This window comes from Caloenas nicobarica, chromosome 8, assembly GCF_036013445.1.
Source record: "Caloenas nicobarica isolate bCalNic1 chromosome 8, bCalNic1.hap1, whole genome shotgun sequence".
NCBI lineage: Eukaryota > Metazoa > Chordata > Aves > Columbiformes > Columbidae > Caloenas > Caloenas nicobarica.
In genome coordinates this window covers 10,566,742-10,583,485 of record NC_088252.1, presented here as the reverse complement: position 1 = coordinate 10,583,485, position 16,744 = coordinate 10,566,742, and the positions used below count along the sequence as shown (strand labels likewise).

The following is a 16,744-nucleotide window of genomic DNA, read 5'->3' as shown; positions in this document are numbered from 1 at the left end:
ATCAGCATAGGACATGGCTGGCTTTGGCGTCTCCTTTACGGATGCATATTGTATTTCACCCCACCCCTTCTCATAACTACCAGTTATAACACTGACACATTAGGAGGTGGATTTCCATCGCTAGACCTTGTGGCTTCCTCTGGCATTATGTAGGTCTCTATCAGCAAGGACAACACTATCTCTGACTACATTTCGAGGTGAAGTTTGAGATACTATTTGTGTGCCCAGCAGAAAGGATTAACTATGTCAACAGTAATAAATATGTTATCCTTAAAATGGATGGTATAGTAAACTACAATTTTGAAATTAATTTTGGCTCTCACTGTACTTGATAGTACAACCAACCAGACCTAGAAAAGCAGCCTTTCGATATAATTACACCAGCAGCAAATGCATCCCCTTCCTAACACACCTGCTGCTAGTGGTGCCTCCAAGTGTGGGTTGGTGGCTCCCTGACCAGCACGGGCTCTCTTCAGGAAGACCATGCTCTTCACCACCATACCCTTCTTGAGGATATTGCATACACAGGCAGGACAAACTCCACTGTCAACTTTTAACTCCTGCTCCAAAGCTGAGGTCGCAGCTGCTAACTTTTCAGGGAGGGTGCCCTTCGGACTTCTTTTGGCATCAAGACTTCATTGAAGCTTAAGAGTGCGGGGCTTCAGTTTATAGTGTGATTCATTCAAACGAGATAACAGTGCTTGTATTTTTTGCTTGATTCCCCACATGTGCAAGTAGCATAAGCATGTGTCTTTCATACAGCCTCGATTCTCAGTCTGAAGTTTTATAATTTACTTCAGGAGTTGACATGATAGTCCAGTCCATAGCACATGCACTGCTAGAAATCTGTAACACCATTGCTATTTGCTCGATACTACAAGAAACATGTAAATCAGGGAAAAAAAATCCTTACCTTTCTTTCCTAGTAATTGTGACAAATCCTCTGGTTGCTGTCCTGCTCTGTGGGTTGCTCAGGTTTTCCTGCAACCCATGGTTGTCCTCAACACAATGAGGTTCTTACAGCTCAGGTCTCCTTTTCTAGTCATGGTTGGTCCCTCAGTCAAAGCGCTCCCCCCGGCTGCAAAATGCTCGTTTCTTTCCCCCCCCGCTTTCTTCTCAGATTTTTCATGTTTCTTCTGAGTTTTGTCTTTCTTTATGTGCTTCCCTTTCGATGTCTGAATTTTTTTTGATCTGAAGTTTACATTTACATCCAGTTCTGGTGCCCTGGCAGAGACACACAGACCAACAACACCCAGTTTCAGGCACGAGCCAACCTCCTTCCCTTACCGTGTGAGGTCAAAGGGAGGGTCACTAAGATGAGGAAGACCCTAGATCCCCCATCTGTGGGGTGCAGTCTGGGGGTCCTTTTCCAGGCAAGAATACACTTGGAAGCATTTGATAGTGCAGCCAATTATCATAATAATAGTTTCCTTATTAACCAGAGTTCATAAACTCTGTAAACCTATTCTTCAGCTCATGTTTCTTTGGTGCGATAGCCAAGTGTTGGCTGAATGGATGAGACTCCTAAAGCTTTTAACAGGTTCTTTCACTTTTATTTACTTATTATCTGATCTCTTCCAGTCATGGAATAACACCTGCCAGTGCCATGCCTGCACAGCACCATGCATGCTAGTGAGTGCACTGGGAAATAACCGACATTTCGGGGTTAGTTCAACTAGAAATGGAGATGTGATGTGAGAGCCCTGCTCCCCACACTGTGGGGAGCCAAGTTTTCCCCCTTGATATTCATCACGTATTTACCTCTTCACTTGCAAGGAAGCGCAACGTAGAATAAAGAACATAATGGTCCAGCACTGGTTGCTGCATATGAGATGAAAAATGTGGCTGAGTGCCTAATGCGCAGCCTGGAGCGGTATATGCAGCGCCACAGTCTCACGGTCAGGGCTTCAGCCAGAGCAGCAGCGCGTCCCCCTGTCTCCCTGTCCCCCTGTCCAGGTGACAGCCACCACCTCCCTCCCGCCGCGACTCGCTGCTTCGGTTCGCTTGTAATGTGAAGCTGTGCTGTCGGCTCATGGAAAGAGGGGATACATTTTATTGGTGTTAAGATTCTAGCTAACATAACACTTTACACCATAAGCGCTAAGCCATTTCATAGTTTCCAATATAATGTGTCATGAATTCCCATCAGTTCTCAAAATTTATCGCAAATGCATATTATTTAGTTACATGCAAGGCAACATCTGCTGAAGTTAACCTTCTCGGGAAGACCCGTAGTGGTGGATGTGAAGGTCAGGTAAGGCTTCGAGACCCCCATCGCCTGTCCACCTTCTGCCCAACTTCTGACTGAGAGACCGACAGCTGGTGATGCCCCGATAGCCGAGTGTTTCGTGTGCCTGGGAACATAACATGGTTTCACACATCGGGAAGCGCCACGGACCTTGGAAACTGCTTTTGATAGATTGACTGAGTGTATTATTTTAGACCCCGTCCAGATGTCCAAAACAAGTTTGAAACCGTTAAGTCTCATGATATAATTGAGTCTAGATGTGCAAGAAGATAAAGGAACTTTCCCAGGGCTACACACAAGGTAACTCAGAAGAACAGACAAGTCAGACTCACAGCTTTTTAACTAACCATATTGTCAAAGCTCTTTTTTCCTATAATTTTATAGCGGGGGTATCATGCCAACATTATTAACTTCTGCTTGGTTCTTGCTCTTGTGCCAGTTTAAGCTTACAGTCAAGTTTCTAAAAGAGTCTCACTGTGTGCTGCTCACATCCATGGTACAATACCAGCTTTATTCAGAAATAGGAAAGCCTGTACCACTAACTACAAGGGTACTTTATTTTTAGATTATGTTTTCACCCACAATCTGCAGAGTGATCCGTATGTGTGACATTTGTTTATTTTCTAAATTTGTTTCATCAAGTTCTATTTTAACACTTGTTTTGGATAGTGCATCTTGGCAGTGGCAAGTGTCCGTACGGCTGGAGTCACGTGCCAGAAACGGCCAGGGGCTGCATAATGTCATTTTTGTGTGTCCAGTGTAAGTAGTTGGTTTGTGCTTGTAGCTAAAACTGGAACTGGGTGATTTAAAAGATACTGATTCCGAATGCTTTTTGAAACAGCCTTTACATAATGTTACTGTGATCATTTACTGCTGCCGTCAGATTTCACAAGGCAGCCAAAATTGAGGTACACATTTAAGTTAATTTGCCCTTGCAGCAAGTTGGACAAGAAAAAGATCTAATTACTGATCTTATAGCTGCAAGTCATGACTACAAACCTCACAAGAGACACTTCTGAAATGATCTGTTTCCTCTGGGGAGATAACAAAGAATATATCTCTGGGCCTGACCACCAGTGATCAGTGTCATGAAAACGTTCCTGAGGTTTGAGGTTAATCTGGCCTTTTATTGCCTTTATTAAATAGCTACTTGTAAACACAGTAAGATGTCCTGGTCTGGTCCTGAACCTTGAGTAGGATTTGAAGCAGCCAGAGAGTAAGTTGCCATTAGGAAATTGATGCAGTTCTTTAGCAGGAGGCAGAGGATGCCAAAGGGCTTACTTACCCCTTAGATGACAGCAAGCTTGATTTTCTTAAACAGAGTAAGGTGAGAAACGTTCAGGTGTTAAATAACCAAAGCCTGCAAAAGTTCTCCATTTCAGTATTCCTCTGACTTACCTGCGCTAATTTCTGTTACAGGACTAACTTAGTCAAAACAACTGGAGTGTGAAAAATGCCAGCGTTTTGGGCTTCACATTTTATTTTTAACTCAAAGTGTGTCCTCATTCTCTATCAATCATGACAACTGTTAATGCAAGAAAGTGAGAGCCCCTTCTTAGCATCTCAGCACAGAAAAGGGTTTAATACTGACAGCTTTGTTCTCCATGTTAAATGCCTATTGACTTCTTTGGCCCAGAGAAATATTGATTTTTCTCTCACTTTCTTTACAGGCTCCGCTTTCTTTCCTGGTCGCTGTGCTGAGATCTTTGCCAAAGGTCAAAGCATTGGGAAACTTGGAGTCCTACACCCCGATGTTATCACCAAGTTTGAGCTCACCATGCCGTGTTCTGCCCTAGAGATCAATATCGAGCCCTTCGTGTGAAGATGGGACTTTTATCCTCCTGCAGCCATTCACTGTCACATGCAGCACCCTCTGCTCCTCCGTCTTTCTCTGCAGGGGATGTCCACTTGTGCTTTTATTTTCCAATAAACTAGAAAAACAGAGCCTGGCTCCCTGGATAAATATGTTCGTTATAGTACAATTTGGCTAGCTAGTAAGAATGTGGCATCTCAGACTAGACTGTGGCCTCAATATTTTTAAAGGGCAGGGGGAGGAAGAAACAAGTTGGGTAAAAGCCCAGTGTTCTACAAGAGAAATGTAATGGCAGAGCACATGATTAGTTTTCAAAATCAGAAATGTTCCACAGACACAGCTTCATACTGTAACTGATTATGGCTGCATAACAGGAATCTCATTCTTTTCTTATTGCATGAAATAAGATAATTGATTAGAGCAAATGTTGAGTGAATGTGAGCAGAACTAAGGAGTTGAGCTTTTATTCTGTACGGTTGTCATGTGCTCATCAGTGGCTGGGAGAGGAAAATAAACTTGTTTCATGAAAACCAGAGCTATTTTGTAAGCAAGATGTGTGTAATATCTGCTTCCCTACTCCAGACATAACTGTTGATCCTTTATCATTCTAAATTCAGACAGGGGAGGGAGTGGAATTAAATTTTGTCATGGTTGATGTAAGCCTAGTGGTTTCTGAAGCTCCAAACCAAATTGGGGAAATTCATTTAAGAGCATATGCCAGTGGTCTTTTGCATGAGGAGCTGAAAAATATCAAAGCCTTTGTCCGACTGAGGCTGGCATGTTTGTCTGCAGAAGTCGGCGTGGTCCTTGCGCTCGCCCAGCCCCACCAGTGGCTTTCTGAACCCAGCTGCACAGCAGGGACCATGCAGCTTTTGGGCGGTTTTTACCTTCTTGCAGTCCTGCCACTGACAACACATGAGAACCTCTTGCGTGTCAGGCTGTTCGCCTGGGTGGCTTTTCTGGCAGCAGGTACGTCACAGCCCGGGGCGTTGTGCCTCTGCTTCTGGGAACTGAGACCTCCATCCAGCGCGGCAATGCCTGACACGTCCCTCCTGCTGTCACGTCACCGGGTGGGTGGCCAGCTCAGTGCTCGTAAGCAGGCTCTTCGCCAGCTCGCTAACAAAGCTGTCTGTCCCTCACTTGCAATATTATAGCCATCGCTAATGCTGCAGGCTGACAACAGTGAGTATTTTGCGTTGGGCCAATGCGCTGTGGCTGGTTTCTGTTGGGAGAGCCAGACAGGCCTTGATCCCAGGAGGGGACCGTCCAGGGGCGGACGCCTGGGTGATGCTGGAGGAGGGTGATACAACGATGAGCTCATGGAGGAGAGACGTGCAACGGTGTGCGTGAGGGCAGCTATAGTTGCAGGAGCTGCACGTCTGCACAGACCCTATCGCTGGGCCCACGATGGCTTCTCAGTGGTAGCCCCGTCCATAATCTCAACAGGTGGGAGGGCAACAGGCAAGGCTTTTGGGTGCAACTGTTAATCCAGGATGAAAAATGCACTACAGTTACCCATCTGGAAACCCTACAGTTCCCCTCAGATGGACGTGTAGATTTTAATTATCTCTGCATGACAGACATGAAATGAGAATATAGCTGTTGCCATACGTTGCACGACTGACTCCATTGCCCACGGAGAGTGAGAAAACTGCAGCTCACATTTTAAAGTCTTCCCAAGGGATTAGCCATCTTGTCATTTGCAGGATATATCTCTCCATGATGCCTACACCACTGTAACCAAGCAAGCTCGCAGTGTGGGAAGCAATCTGTAACACAGATGGTAAGTATTAAAGCCCCCTGTTTATTAGTGTGTCATGCATGGGGATTAGGACGACAATAAGGCAGATTTGCATTTCAGCTGAGTACAGCCGTATTTGCGTGCACTAAATACATTTCTCTACACAAGATTTTCTGACTCTTTGGGTGTCCCAGTTCTCTTGTGAATTTACTGTCCTTTGAGTGTAAAGAGTAGATTAGGCTGGGACTAATGGCTTGAGCTGCTTTGCTGTATGTTGCAAGCCTTTTAGGGATCACTCCTCCTCCTTTTTCATACCATTTGCCTGTGTGCCAGTGGCTAAGTGCTCCACAAGCGGGACATCAGCTCAGTCCTGGGAAAGTAGCATTACTTGCTATAAGTCGAGGATGAGAATTGAAAGGTTAAAAAGCCTCTTCAGAGCCACCGACCCCTCTCGCAGCCGGACGCAGTGCCAGCAGCCTTGCAGAGGCTGCTGTAGCTCCGAAATTCAAGCTTTGCTGTAGTGCTGTGCTCAGGATTAGCTGTGAATCCTGACGAGTGGGACACTTCATACTATTCTAGCAGATTCATTGCAGAGTGTTGTCTTTCATAGCCCCAAACCAATTATCTGATATTTACAGCTTGCTCATAGCTGTATTTAATAATCAAGGTATCTAATACACGTCTTTGTGCTAGAGAGAGCCACCGGCAGCATTGCTGTTTTGCTTTACCCTTTGCTGTAGTGATGGTCTCTGGCAAAGAAAATATTGCCTGCTGATGGTGCTGAGCTTTGAGCAGTTTTTGAACATCTCTTTAACCTTGAGCATTTAAGAAAGCGTTGGAAGTTAGATTTTTTCACTAGTGGTCCCCAATTATGAATTACTCTTGGCCTGCTCCTGCTGGCCGTGGACACTGGGTCATCACTCGGGATCTGAGCACGAGCACAAAAGGCAGGAGAGCTGGTGACAGAGAGGTCAAAGCCCAATTTAACGTGCTGTCTGTGTGTCTGCTGGGTTCATTTCAGCTGGACACAAGGACTGACTTCTGGGTTTGTCCTTCAGTGCTGCAAAGGTGCTTTTCAGAACAGCTAGATCTCCGAGAGCCTGGCTGCAGCTCCAGCCGCAGGTCCCTGTGCCTGCAGGTCACTGTCGCCGTTGCCTGCGAGTGTTTATGTGAAGGTGACGCTTGGGACTGTTTCCATCTCCGGCTGGTAGCGTCCTTGCCTGCAATTTAAATCAGTGTGGGTTTGGCAGGTGAGCATGGAACAGGTGGAGCAAAGCCCGGGGTGCAGCCAGGAGGCTGCGGGGGGATCTGGGCCCCGGGCACACGCGACACCTCTGACCGCCCGGTGACCCTGAAACTGAGCCCGGCGCGAGGGCGGGCGAGCGGGTGGCAGCGGGGACGGCAGCAGGGACGGCAGCGGGGACGGCAGCGGGGACGGCAGCGGCGCGGTCCCGCTGCGCCGGGGCAGGAGCAGGAGCTGGGTGGCTGCAAACGAGGGTCATGCTTCAGCAGGTTTTGGCAAATGTGCCAGATCCCACCCGCTGCCGAGCCGCACTTCCACCCTGGTGACAGGTGTATCCATGTTTCCTAACTTCTTCTTGCAGCGGGCACTAGAAGGGTTAAAACTGAAAACGAGACCATTTTCTTCCATCCCCTAAATTAAATCACCTGCATCCAGAAAAGCAGCCTGCACACTTACTTGCAGTTTTACACAGAAACCTGGATGGATTAGGAGAGGGGGGTCATGACAAAATTACTGCTGGAAGATGAAAACAGGCAAATTCAGATGCCCTGCGACAGGAGGAAGCCTGGTTGGGCACCACGTGCCCAGAACACGGTTTGCAGAGCCAGCACCTCAGGACGAGGCAGCCTGAAGGCAGGACAGAGCGGGCTAAGCTAAGGGGGAGATGCCTGCTACATCCCTCTCGGCAGCATAACAAATGAAATTTAGAAAAAGATTGTCTCAGCACCGCTCCTCCAGCTGAAGAAGGCCACAGGACGGAGAGCTGGAGCACTGGTCCAGGTCATACAGGGCTGGACTGAGGAGAAGTCAATAGCCCAGGCTCCAAGGCTGATGCATCCATAGCTGGAAATTATCTCCTACCCCGCTCACATCAAAAGCAGCGTTTTAGTTTGAAAAATGAGCACACATTCTCAAGAGGATTCAGCTGATGCCTTTGCGTTACTCAGTATAGAACATGACCAGTAAGCTGGCCACAAAACCTCATTTTCTACCATCACACTGGAGATGTGGAAGCACCCAAACCACAGGGATGAAGAGTTGGGGAGCATTTCCAAAGACAGCAAAGACAGATGGGTTCGCAGGAGAACCTTGTGCTTCGGGTTAATGGAACACTGAAAGGGTGGCTTGTCTTACCTTGTCAGAGGTCTTGCCTCCTCAAGCCTGGCCCTGCAGGAACAGCTGTGGTCCTGAGAGCATCCCACAGCACAGCCTCAGTGGGAAGCCCAGCTGAAAGCCTTGCCTGGTCCTGGTGGCCCAGAGATGCTGCAGCAATCAGGGCTCATCCCGATCAGCTGTGGGCACTTAGGAGTCCATGGGCATGCCACTTCCAGGCAGGACATGATGCTGAAGGGAGGTTTCAAGTACGCATCCTTGACAACAAAACCTTGTTAGGCTCCTCAATGAACACAAAATGTTCCGTGGTTTATGGGATGTCATGCTATAATTGCATGTATTAATTTAAAATCAAATTTAGCTTCCAATTACTTTAACTGTTTAGTCTATTAGAGGTAGATGTTGCAGGTGAGGGAGATTGCCGGTGCCCAAGTGTCCCCCATTGCTAATGACATGGCACCTCACACATTTCTATTTGCAAAGGACATAAGAAATAGTTGTGAGTAGATCAGTAGGGTTTTTTATGTTTTAGGGAAAGCAGCATGTTGCTGCTGAGCCCGGAGGAGCCAAAGCTCACAGCTGGACTGAGCAGGAGCCAGCTCAGGAAGAGAGGTGGGTGGTTGCGTGTGGGAAACTTTTTAAGCTATGACTCATTTCCCTTATATCTATCATTTACAAGTAGCAACAGAGGATGCAAAATGAACAGAGAAGCAACAAATCTTGCAAAATATGTGTATTTTAAAATTTGACCCAAGTACAGTTTGCATGTACTGCATGAATCACATGCAGGTGAATACTATAAAAATACTTGTGCATATCCTTTATAAATCCAGGCATTCATATATCATTTGTAAAATCTTCATAGCATAAAATAGCTGTGATTGAGAACAGAAATTTTACACATAAAACTGCATGAATGTCCCTGTCAAACCATGCCTTTCTTGGGACTGATTCCACCCCACAGCTTAAACTCAGATGGTAGTCAAGTTTTTTCCCAGTTTCGGTCCCGTCCACTGCGATGTGGCACCTCCAGAGGGCTCCAGCTCTGCTGTGCAGCTGCGCGTCAGGAAACGCTCTTAACAGAAGGAGCCTTAAAGGTGTTTGAAAGCCTGGTGGCAGCGCTTCTGTGGTGTGTGGGAAGGAGGAAGAGCGAGGACAGGACCCTGTGGCTTTGGTGGCCAAGTCCAGCGCTCACCGGAGGTGTGTGAGACACCTTGGAGCTGTCTGCGTGCACATGGAAGGTCCACATAGCCTGGCCAAATCTAAACATGGTGACCAGTTCTGCCTGCGTTTCTTCTGGAGACAACTGACCTGGTTTTAAAGTCTCACGGCTCGTTCAGGTGCACGCCTCCCGCTCCTCAGACAAAACTCCCTGTTATGTTTCTGGAACTTGATTATATTTATCCAAGTGGTCAACTGATAGCAAAGCACTTCCTTTAAGCTCTGCAGGTTAATTTCTCTTGCAGCCAAGACACCAAGCATACATGGTTTAAAAGCTGGATTTTACTATACATTCTGCCAGGGAAAGGCACAGGGGCCATGCTTGAAGCTCCGAGGTCATATTGTGTTACACTTCTCTAGCCAAGCAGACCACATTCACCGCTGTATTTCTCAACAGCTCATTGGTCCAACAGTTGATATATATACATTTTTTTTTTTTTTTAAAGAAGCAGCCTGAGTTATAGCGACAACCCTCCTACGAACACTCCTCAACTGCTATTCTACAAGTGTAATATACAGTATTGCGAGATGCATGGAAGACCAACCATAATGCTGTGCAGCACCAGAAAATGACGGCATCTTATCATCGCCACACGTTGCAGTCACCAGAGTCACCCCTCAGCTCCTTCCACAACGTGGTTTAAGGACACTACTTTTCACCCCTGCGTGATAGGAATGACTTTGTCCTGTCCCCTAGACAGGGAAGCTAAATCAGAGTTAAACAGTTTGAACACAAGCCTCAACATTGTGGTAACAACTCTGCTTGGTCATATGTCGGCAAAGGACCTTCTAGTGGACACTTTCGTATTAATAGGCAAGATAAATTTCTTACAAATCACTTAAAATGTTTTTCATTGGATTTTTCTTTCTTCTATTTTACTTTTTTGTTTGTTGGGGGGGAGGGTTGTTTGTTTTAGTTTGCGGTTTGTTTTGGTTTTTTGAGGGACTGTAGTGGGTAAAACCATACATACAGAACTAGCCAGGACTGGCAGTGCCGTCAGAGGCACTATGACAAGTGACAAGTACAACAGTCATCAGATTTCTTTACGGAAACGCTCAGCTGTACCCAAGCGTGGCCGTCTCTGGTCTCTGCCGACGCTGCTGCTGAAGAAACCTGCCGCCTCGGCCAGCAGGACGCTCCCGCCAAAGCCCGACAGCGGGAAGCTGCCAGCACTTGAAAAGCCTCCACCTCCACACAACCTTCCCACCTTCAGCCGCGCTTCTTCGCCTCCGGTCCCCAGGGGACAGCGGGGCGCAGACAGAGCTCTGCGTGCCCCAAGGACGGCACTTCGCTCACGGCTCGTGGCCTCTTCCCGCTCCCCGTGGTGGCGGCCGGAGCAGCCCCGGGGCAGCGGCTTTGCGGCCTGCAGAGCCCTGGGGCCAACGTCCCCCAGGCACAGCCAGGCTGCCCGGCGCCCCCGCCTCTGGCAAACCAGCCACTGCCGCCGCGATTTTGGCTTTGTACTCTGTACTTGTCATCTTCAGTCATCTGGGCCAGGGGTCTCTAGTTACGGGACATGGTGGGGTCAGTGATTTCTAACCCAAAGTTATTTATGTACAGCGATTCCTGTGACTCTTTCGAATCGTGTGTTTTAGGCCAGCGCAGAAAGGCACAAAACACTTTTTGGTCAAGTTACCGGCCTTGATCGGCTCGTGGCATCTCTGAAATGGTGGTGCCATACGGCGCTTCGTAAGGAAGGCGTTGTGCTCACATCAGTCCTAACAGCTCGTGCAGCAGCGGCACAAGCACAGTAGCGCTGAAGCCCACTGAGGAGTACGTTATAAATTTATATGGCACTTCCACTTCCAGTTGTCTTCGGGCTTCCAGGTCAACAATAGAAAAGTTGTACCAATAGCCCAGCGTGCCAAGGACCACACTCTTCACGAGCCGGCGTGTCAGGAGAACGACACAGATCCCTACAAAGAACCTGGCTAGCACGAGCACCACTGTTTTACTGGTGACCAGATGAAATTCAAACTGAAAATTGTCACTGGTGTAGGCTGGCACGGCATACTGGTTATTTAACCAAAATCCCACCGTTGCTCCAGCTCCTGCTCCTAAGATAGTAGTGGTGTCTCCCCTGGTAGGGCTGTAATAGTCTAGTTTGGGGTAGTTGTAACACAAGACAAGAGGCACAACTATGGAAAGCAGTGGGCAGAAGGGACTGGTTAACAGCAAGTGGTCTATCGTGTCCCACGCAGGATACAAGAGCACAAGTAGCACAGCCGAAATCAGCGCTCCGCCGATCACATCCTGCAAAGAGATCACATTTAAAGGCTTTGTGAGACCTGGAAGGCAAAACAGCAATTCTCAGGTGATGGTAAAAGACCAGTGTCTGCATTTGTGAGCGTGGAGCAGCAGAGGAACACCCTGAATTCACAGCGGTGGCACCGTCCAGGCACGGTGACAACCCGAAGCTTGCGCTAAACAAAATGTGACAATCTGTGAACCCAGCCTTAGCTTTGTCCATGTGAATATATCTATTGACTCACATTTTCTCCTGAGCAAGAGAAATTCTTCCCCTCACCTATGTTCAAGTTCTAAGGGCATTCTCTATCTACGACCTCGGTGGCAAAGGCACGTGTACAGCTCCATCTCAGGGACAGTATCACAGTAAGCTGCCTTCATACAAACTCTTCCTCTCCCTTAACCCTACAAGTAATTTCATCCTGTCAGCAGAATTATCGCTTCCTTGCTTTGCACAAATGGGAAGATGCTGCCTTCTGTCAGAGACAAGCACCCAGCCCAGGATCACAGGCTCTGGGGGGGACAAGTGCGGACCTGCGGGACGTGGTGTGTGCAGGGACCCCCGCGAGAGGTCAACGCTGCAGAGCACGGACACGTCAAGGAGAAATTTGTTGCTCAAGCCTCTGAAATCTGGCTTGTAGTTAAGTGCCCGAGGCAAGCACATTGTTAAAATCTAATTTATTAACAGAGGTAAATAAGGTGTTTTGAGAACTTGACTGTTGTCGGCCACGACGCTCTCCCTAAAAAAGGAGACAAGAGATAACCCCTAACAAAAGCCGTCTGTACGAGAGCAGCCAGACAAAAAGCAATATATCAAGTTTCCCTGTGGTGCTCTCCCAGTGTTGCTCAGCAGGCAGCAGAATTTGTATTCTGACCATGAAAAGCCCTGCAAAAGCCAGAGTTAATCACAGACAGAAATGTCCTCGTCTCAAGATTGTATCTTTTTCACAAAGTTATGATGGTTGACTACCACCATGCTTGGTCACAGTCTAAAATGAATTATTTATCAGAATGAAAGGACTTTTTAACAACAGAAATGTTTAATGACTTTCTGGTAAATGCATCATCACTCCAGTATGGCTGAACTTTAGCTGTTCACAACTGCCAGGCAATAGATTCACAGCACATTTGGTTGTAAGCAGCTCCCATAGCCATTTTGCATATTTCTAATAGAAATTTCCACTTAACATTTATTCCCTTATCCATGACAAAAGGATAGCCACGGAAATACACAGTTGTTCGCAGAAGTCTGATGTGTAAAATACCATTAGGTGTCAATATTTCACAACAGCAAAATAATTCATCTTTTGCTAGCAACTTTTTAATGATAACTTTAAACACAAAGGCATGCTTTGGCCCAGCACTAAGTAACTGCATCAACACGAAGGAGCTGGGGGTCACTCCCAGCACTGATGTTCAGAAATCCCATCAGCACTGCATATCTCCACTCCCATCCCACTATTTGTCCACCTCACATTAGAAGAAGAAATCCCAACATCTCAACACTCCCTCCACGCGTGACTAAGGAGTGAAACTCAAAAGCTGTTCACGTGCTTTTCTGTCTCAACTAAAGATATTTAACCAATCATTAACATTCCCCTAACAAATACTTTGCTCAGATTTACCCAGCTGACTCCAGCAGTTCCCGGCCAGATCACAGACAGCCTTTATTTATAGACCCAATTAAAGTTTTCTAAATGTTATTACCCTCTCGTTCAGCCCCAGTACAGTGACACGGCTCCTGTAGCTGTCAGGCAGGACACAGATAACCAGCTCTGCTCCTGACCAGTGCCTTGTGCCAGTGGTCTCCAAAGCGGGTGTGCAAGGCAACCCACCAGGCTGTGGGAAGAAAATACTTTTTGCACCACAAATAAGTAAAATAATATACATATTAAAAGTAGCACTTATTTCATCATCTCATCCTTTTTTAATTTATATATTTGTGTATGTTTTATAAAGTACATATCAGTAAAGGAGTATATGTATATAATTCATAAGTGAAATGATAGGGGTGCACAATCGAAGTTTGGAGACTAGTATTTTATTCCATTTTTCCCTCTATCCACCAATACATGGGCTTCCTGTTTTGCAGACTCCTTGCTAGACGCTGCTGGAGAGCACAGGACATACCCAGCCATGGCTGTCAGTAGTGACTTCTTTGGTTCTGGTACACACGGGCAGAGGTTTGATTTTCTGAACACCCAGATGAGGTGGGTGAGTTCAAGACCAACATTTTACAATGCCATTTAGCAGTGCGGAATTCATGATTTTCCCCCCTCACCTGTTAAACTAAGGAAAAGATAGGAAGAGGAGGGATTGCTCTGATATTTGAGAAAAACTGCTTCTCTGGTCAATTCCTCCTGCACGCCCAGGAGCGGGACCTCAGCGTTGCCAGTGGCGGAGATGGTGTTAGTGCTCCAAGGAAGCACATTCTTGCCCAGCTGCCTGTGCAAACAGCTCAGCCTCTCACCAAACCCGCAATTATAAGGGAACTTTTAAATGAGGGCAGGCACGAATTTTACTCAAGGTGCAGCACTACCAGCAAAGCTTAAAACTTCCTGTTTCCCTGCTGGGATGCTCCAGCTCCCACAGCACAGACAAGTCCTCCCGAGGCTCCATCCCTCCGAAAAAGCACCCCTCGCTGCCATGCAGTCCCCGACACCCCCCACCCCCATTTGCCCGGGTTCAACACAAGGGAGGACTTGCTCCTATCGATTTTAGCTAGAGAGCTGTCATTTTGCTTTGCTACCTGAAGAACGGGCCAGTATCGGGTTTCTAATGCTGCAAACCCTTCGAGTTATTTCCCTGTACTGCAAGTACTTAAAGAAAAACAATTGACATGCAAATCTGGTTGCACACGATGCTGGGGATGCAAGACCAGGGAGCTCCAAAGTGCATTCTGCCTGTCACCTAGGGGGGACGGTGGTGGCACAGTCCATGGGGACTGGCACTGCTGCTGTTCTCACACTGGGCTGGTTTCTTTGTTTCACAAGGTCTTATAGCACAATTTATTTTTTTTGTTAGGGTTGCAAAAACGAGTTGTCTGGCTCTCTGAAGGCAAGACCCTTCTGTGCTCTTCTCCTTGAAATTATGGCTGGAGATGCAAACAGTCACAAAATGCTCCCAGAACATTGAACCAGCACCGCAAACGCGGTGGCACTCAAACATCTTCCCTGATGTTTCCAATCAAAGCAAAAATAACACTTTTCCTATTCTGTCTTGTATATGGTCACTTACTGCCTGAATTCCCTTCACTGTTCCATTTACAGTCTGAGATGCTGCTCACCCTCCTGAACAGAAATCTCTTATTTGCTTGCCCCTCCTATAGGTTACTCCGTTTCATCCCTTGAGGACTATGTTGCCACAGTTTGTAAATTGATGCCAATACAGTGTTTGTTTACCAGCTTTAAAATATGTAAGATAATTTCAGGATTAATGGTGGTGTTAAAAAACCCGAGGAAGAGCACAGCAAAGGAGCAGGGTGGGGGCTACAGAGGACCCTCTCCTGAGGGTGCTGTAATCAGCAATAAATGCATCAGTATTGAATATCTCAGGGAGAAAAAAAATAAATTACTTTGTTTACAGAAACAACTTTTAGGTTTCTTTTTGGTCACAATAGGTGACCTTTTGACTTCTCCGTGTATCCTACCCCTGACTCTGCCTGGCGCAGGGCATTATTGCTTTTAACTCAGGGCAGCACAGGTGGGAAGCTGCAGCCTCAGTAAGCCTGTCCCCAGTTCAGCTGTGACTCTGGGGTGACTGCTGCTGCCCCTGAAGGGTTAAAAGAAGGATAAAAGCCTCCCCTCCTTCCCCTGCTTTAGGGGCTGCCCTTGGCTGATGAGGTTCTTCCCAATAGGATTTAAAATTATCTTGCTCACACTTTTTGGAATACTGTGTATGCACGTGAACACTATCGCTCATCATTTCAAATATGAGAAGACTCAGATGTTCTCCAGCAATGCTAAGACAGAAAAACTTGTTAATCTTACTGAGATAGGGATCAAAAACTGGACCAGATTTTTAAGGTGGGGCGTAAAGTGATATTTTTAAAAGTGCAGTTGTTGGGAGAGCAGGAAAAAAGAAAAAAAAAAAAAAAGAAAAGAAAAACAAAAACAATCCCCCACCACCACAACAAAGCCCAGTCCTAGTGTCTTCAATTGCTTTTTCTTCCTTAAAAAACAAACTCCTAAAATGTTACAGGTTCCCTGCTTCAAAATGCGTCCACATTTTTACTTTGCTCTTTCCAGGTAACTCCAGATTCCCTCAGTCCCTCTTCGCCAGCTCCTCAGACTTCATCATTTAAGACCTGAAAGGAAGGACCCTCTTTTCCCCTGCTTCTTCACAAACATGGGATATTCTCCTGTTACAGTGGCAAAGGTGGCTTGTTGTCATTAAATTATCTCCCAGCAGTGCAAGTGTATTGCTTCCATCCCTTTCTCTGGCTGGGTGACCGTCTCCTGGTAACAGCCCAGGCAATGGGTGTTTATTACCTTTTCCCTAAGTGTAGTATTAATTCTGATATGCCTATAATGATGCAGACAGCTCTGATACCGGCTCCCTGCATCTTCGGGAGGTCTTTAATTGTAATATTTCTTTTACTGACATGACTGTGCTTTTTGAGGCGGCTCCTGATCCAAAAGCAATGCCAGCAATGCTGAAATACAGACTGATTTGTCGAGCTGAGACCAGAGAAGACGACCCCCATGTGGAGCTTCAGCAGTGGCTGTAGCAGAGTGTGCTGCAACCACCTTGCTGCTCCTTCTCTGGTTCCTCAAACAAGGAAAATTCAGTTAGACTAAGGTGATGAGTGTATGTAACCCGTTCATTTGCTTTACTAAAATATTACAATTGCTTAATCCATTATTATATCCTGTTGGTATTCATTTTCTATTAAGAGCTCAGTTAAAAATCCATTAGATAGAGGGTGCATCAGCTCGCCGCTGGCTGAGCGGCTGCTGCACCGTGACCCCGTGGCGTTTCTGGCAGCTCAGGGTGGGAGCCACCCCTAAAGTGTGGCAAATGGCTCTGAACCACACGTCTTCCCCAAAAGAGCCTGCCACTGCAGGTGGGACAGACGGCACCGCAGAGAGCGGGGCTGCATTTGTGCACCTGTGGTC

General features: G+C 46.8%; 2 protein-coding genes and 1 long non-coding RNA gene across 4 annotated transcripts in view; 2 read left to right on the top strand and 1 right to left on the bottom strand.

Annotated features, from left to right (window-relative positions):
- Positions 1 to 4,192, top strand: part of FARSB (phenylalanyl-tRNA synthetase subunit beta) — a 39,319-nt gene extending 35,127 nt beyond the window's left edge. Inside the window, exon 17 of the mRNA XM_065640003.1 lies at positions 3,919 to 4,192. Coding sequence (XP_065496075.1) covers positions 3,919 to 4,070 — 152 coding nt within the window. The 3' untranslated portion in view covers positions 4,071 to 4,192. The remainder of the gene's footprint in view (positions 1 to 3,918) is intronic.
- A 983-nt stretch (positions 4,193 to 5,175) lies between these two features.
- LOC135991456 (uncharacterized) lies at positions 5,176 to 16,076 on the top strand. The gene is made up of 4 exons (XR_010606525.1): positions 5,176 to 5,243; positions 5,768 to 5,844; positions 13,720 to 13,837; positions 15,875 to 16,076. It is a non-coding gene; the product is annotated as an uncharacterized LOC135991456 (long non-coding RNA).
- Positions 8,943 to 16,744, bottom strand: part of SGPP2 (sphingosine-1-phosphate phosphatase 2) — a 37,188-nt gene continuing 29,386 nt past the window's right edge. For both annotated transcript variants that reach the window (XM_065640115.1, XM_065640116.1), the window contains exon 5: positions 8,943 to 11,633. In XM_065640115.1, the coding sequence (XP_065496187.1) occupies positions 11,088 to 11,633 (546 nt within the window). In that variant the 3' untranslated portion in view covers positions 8,943 to 11,087. The remainder of the gene's footprint in view (positions 11,634 to 16,744) is intronic.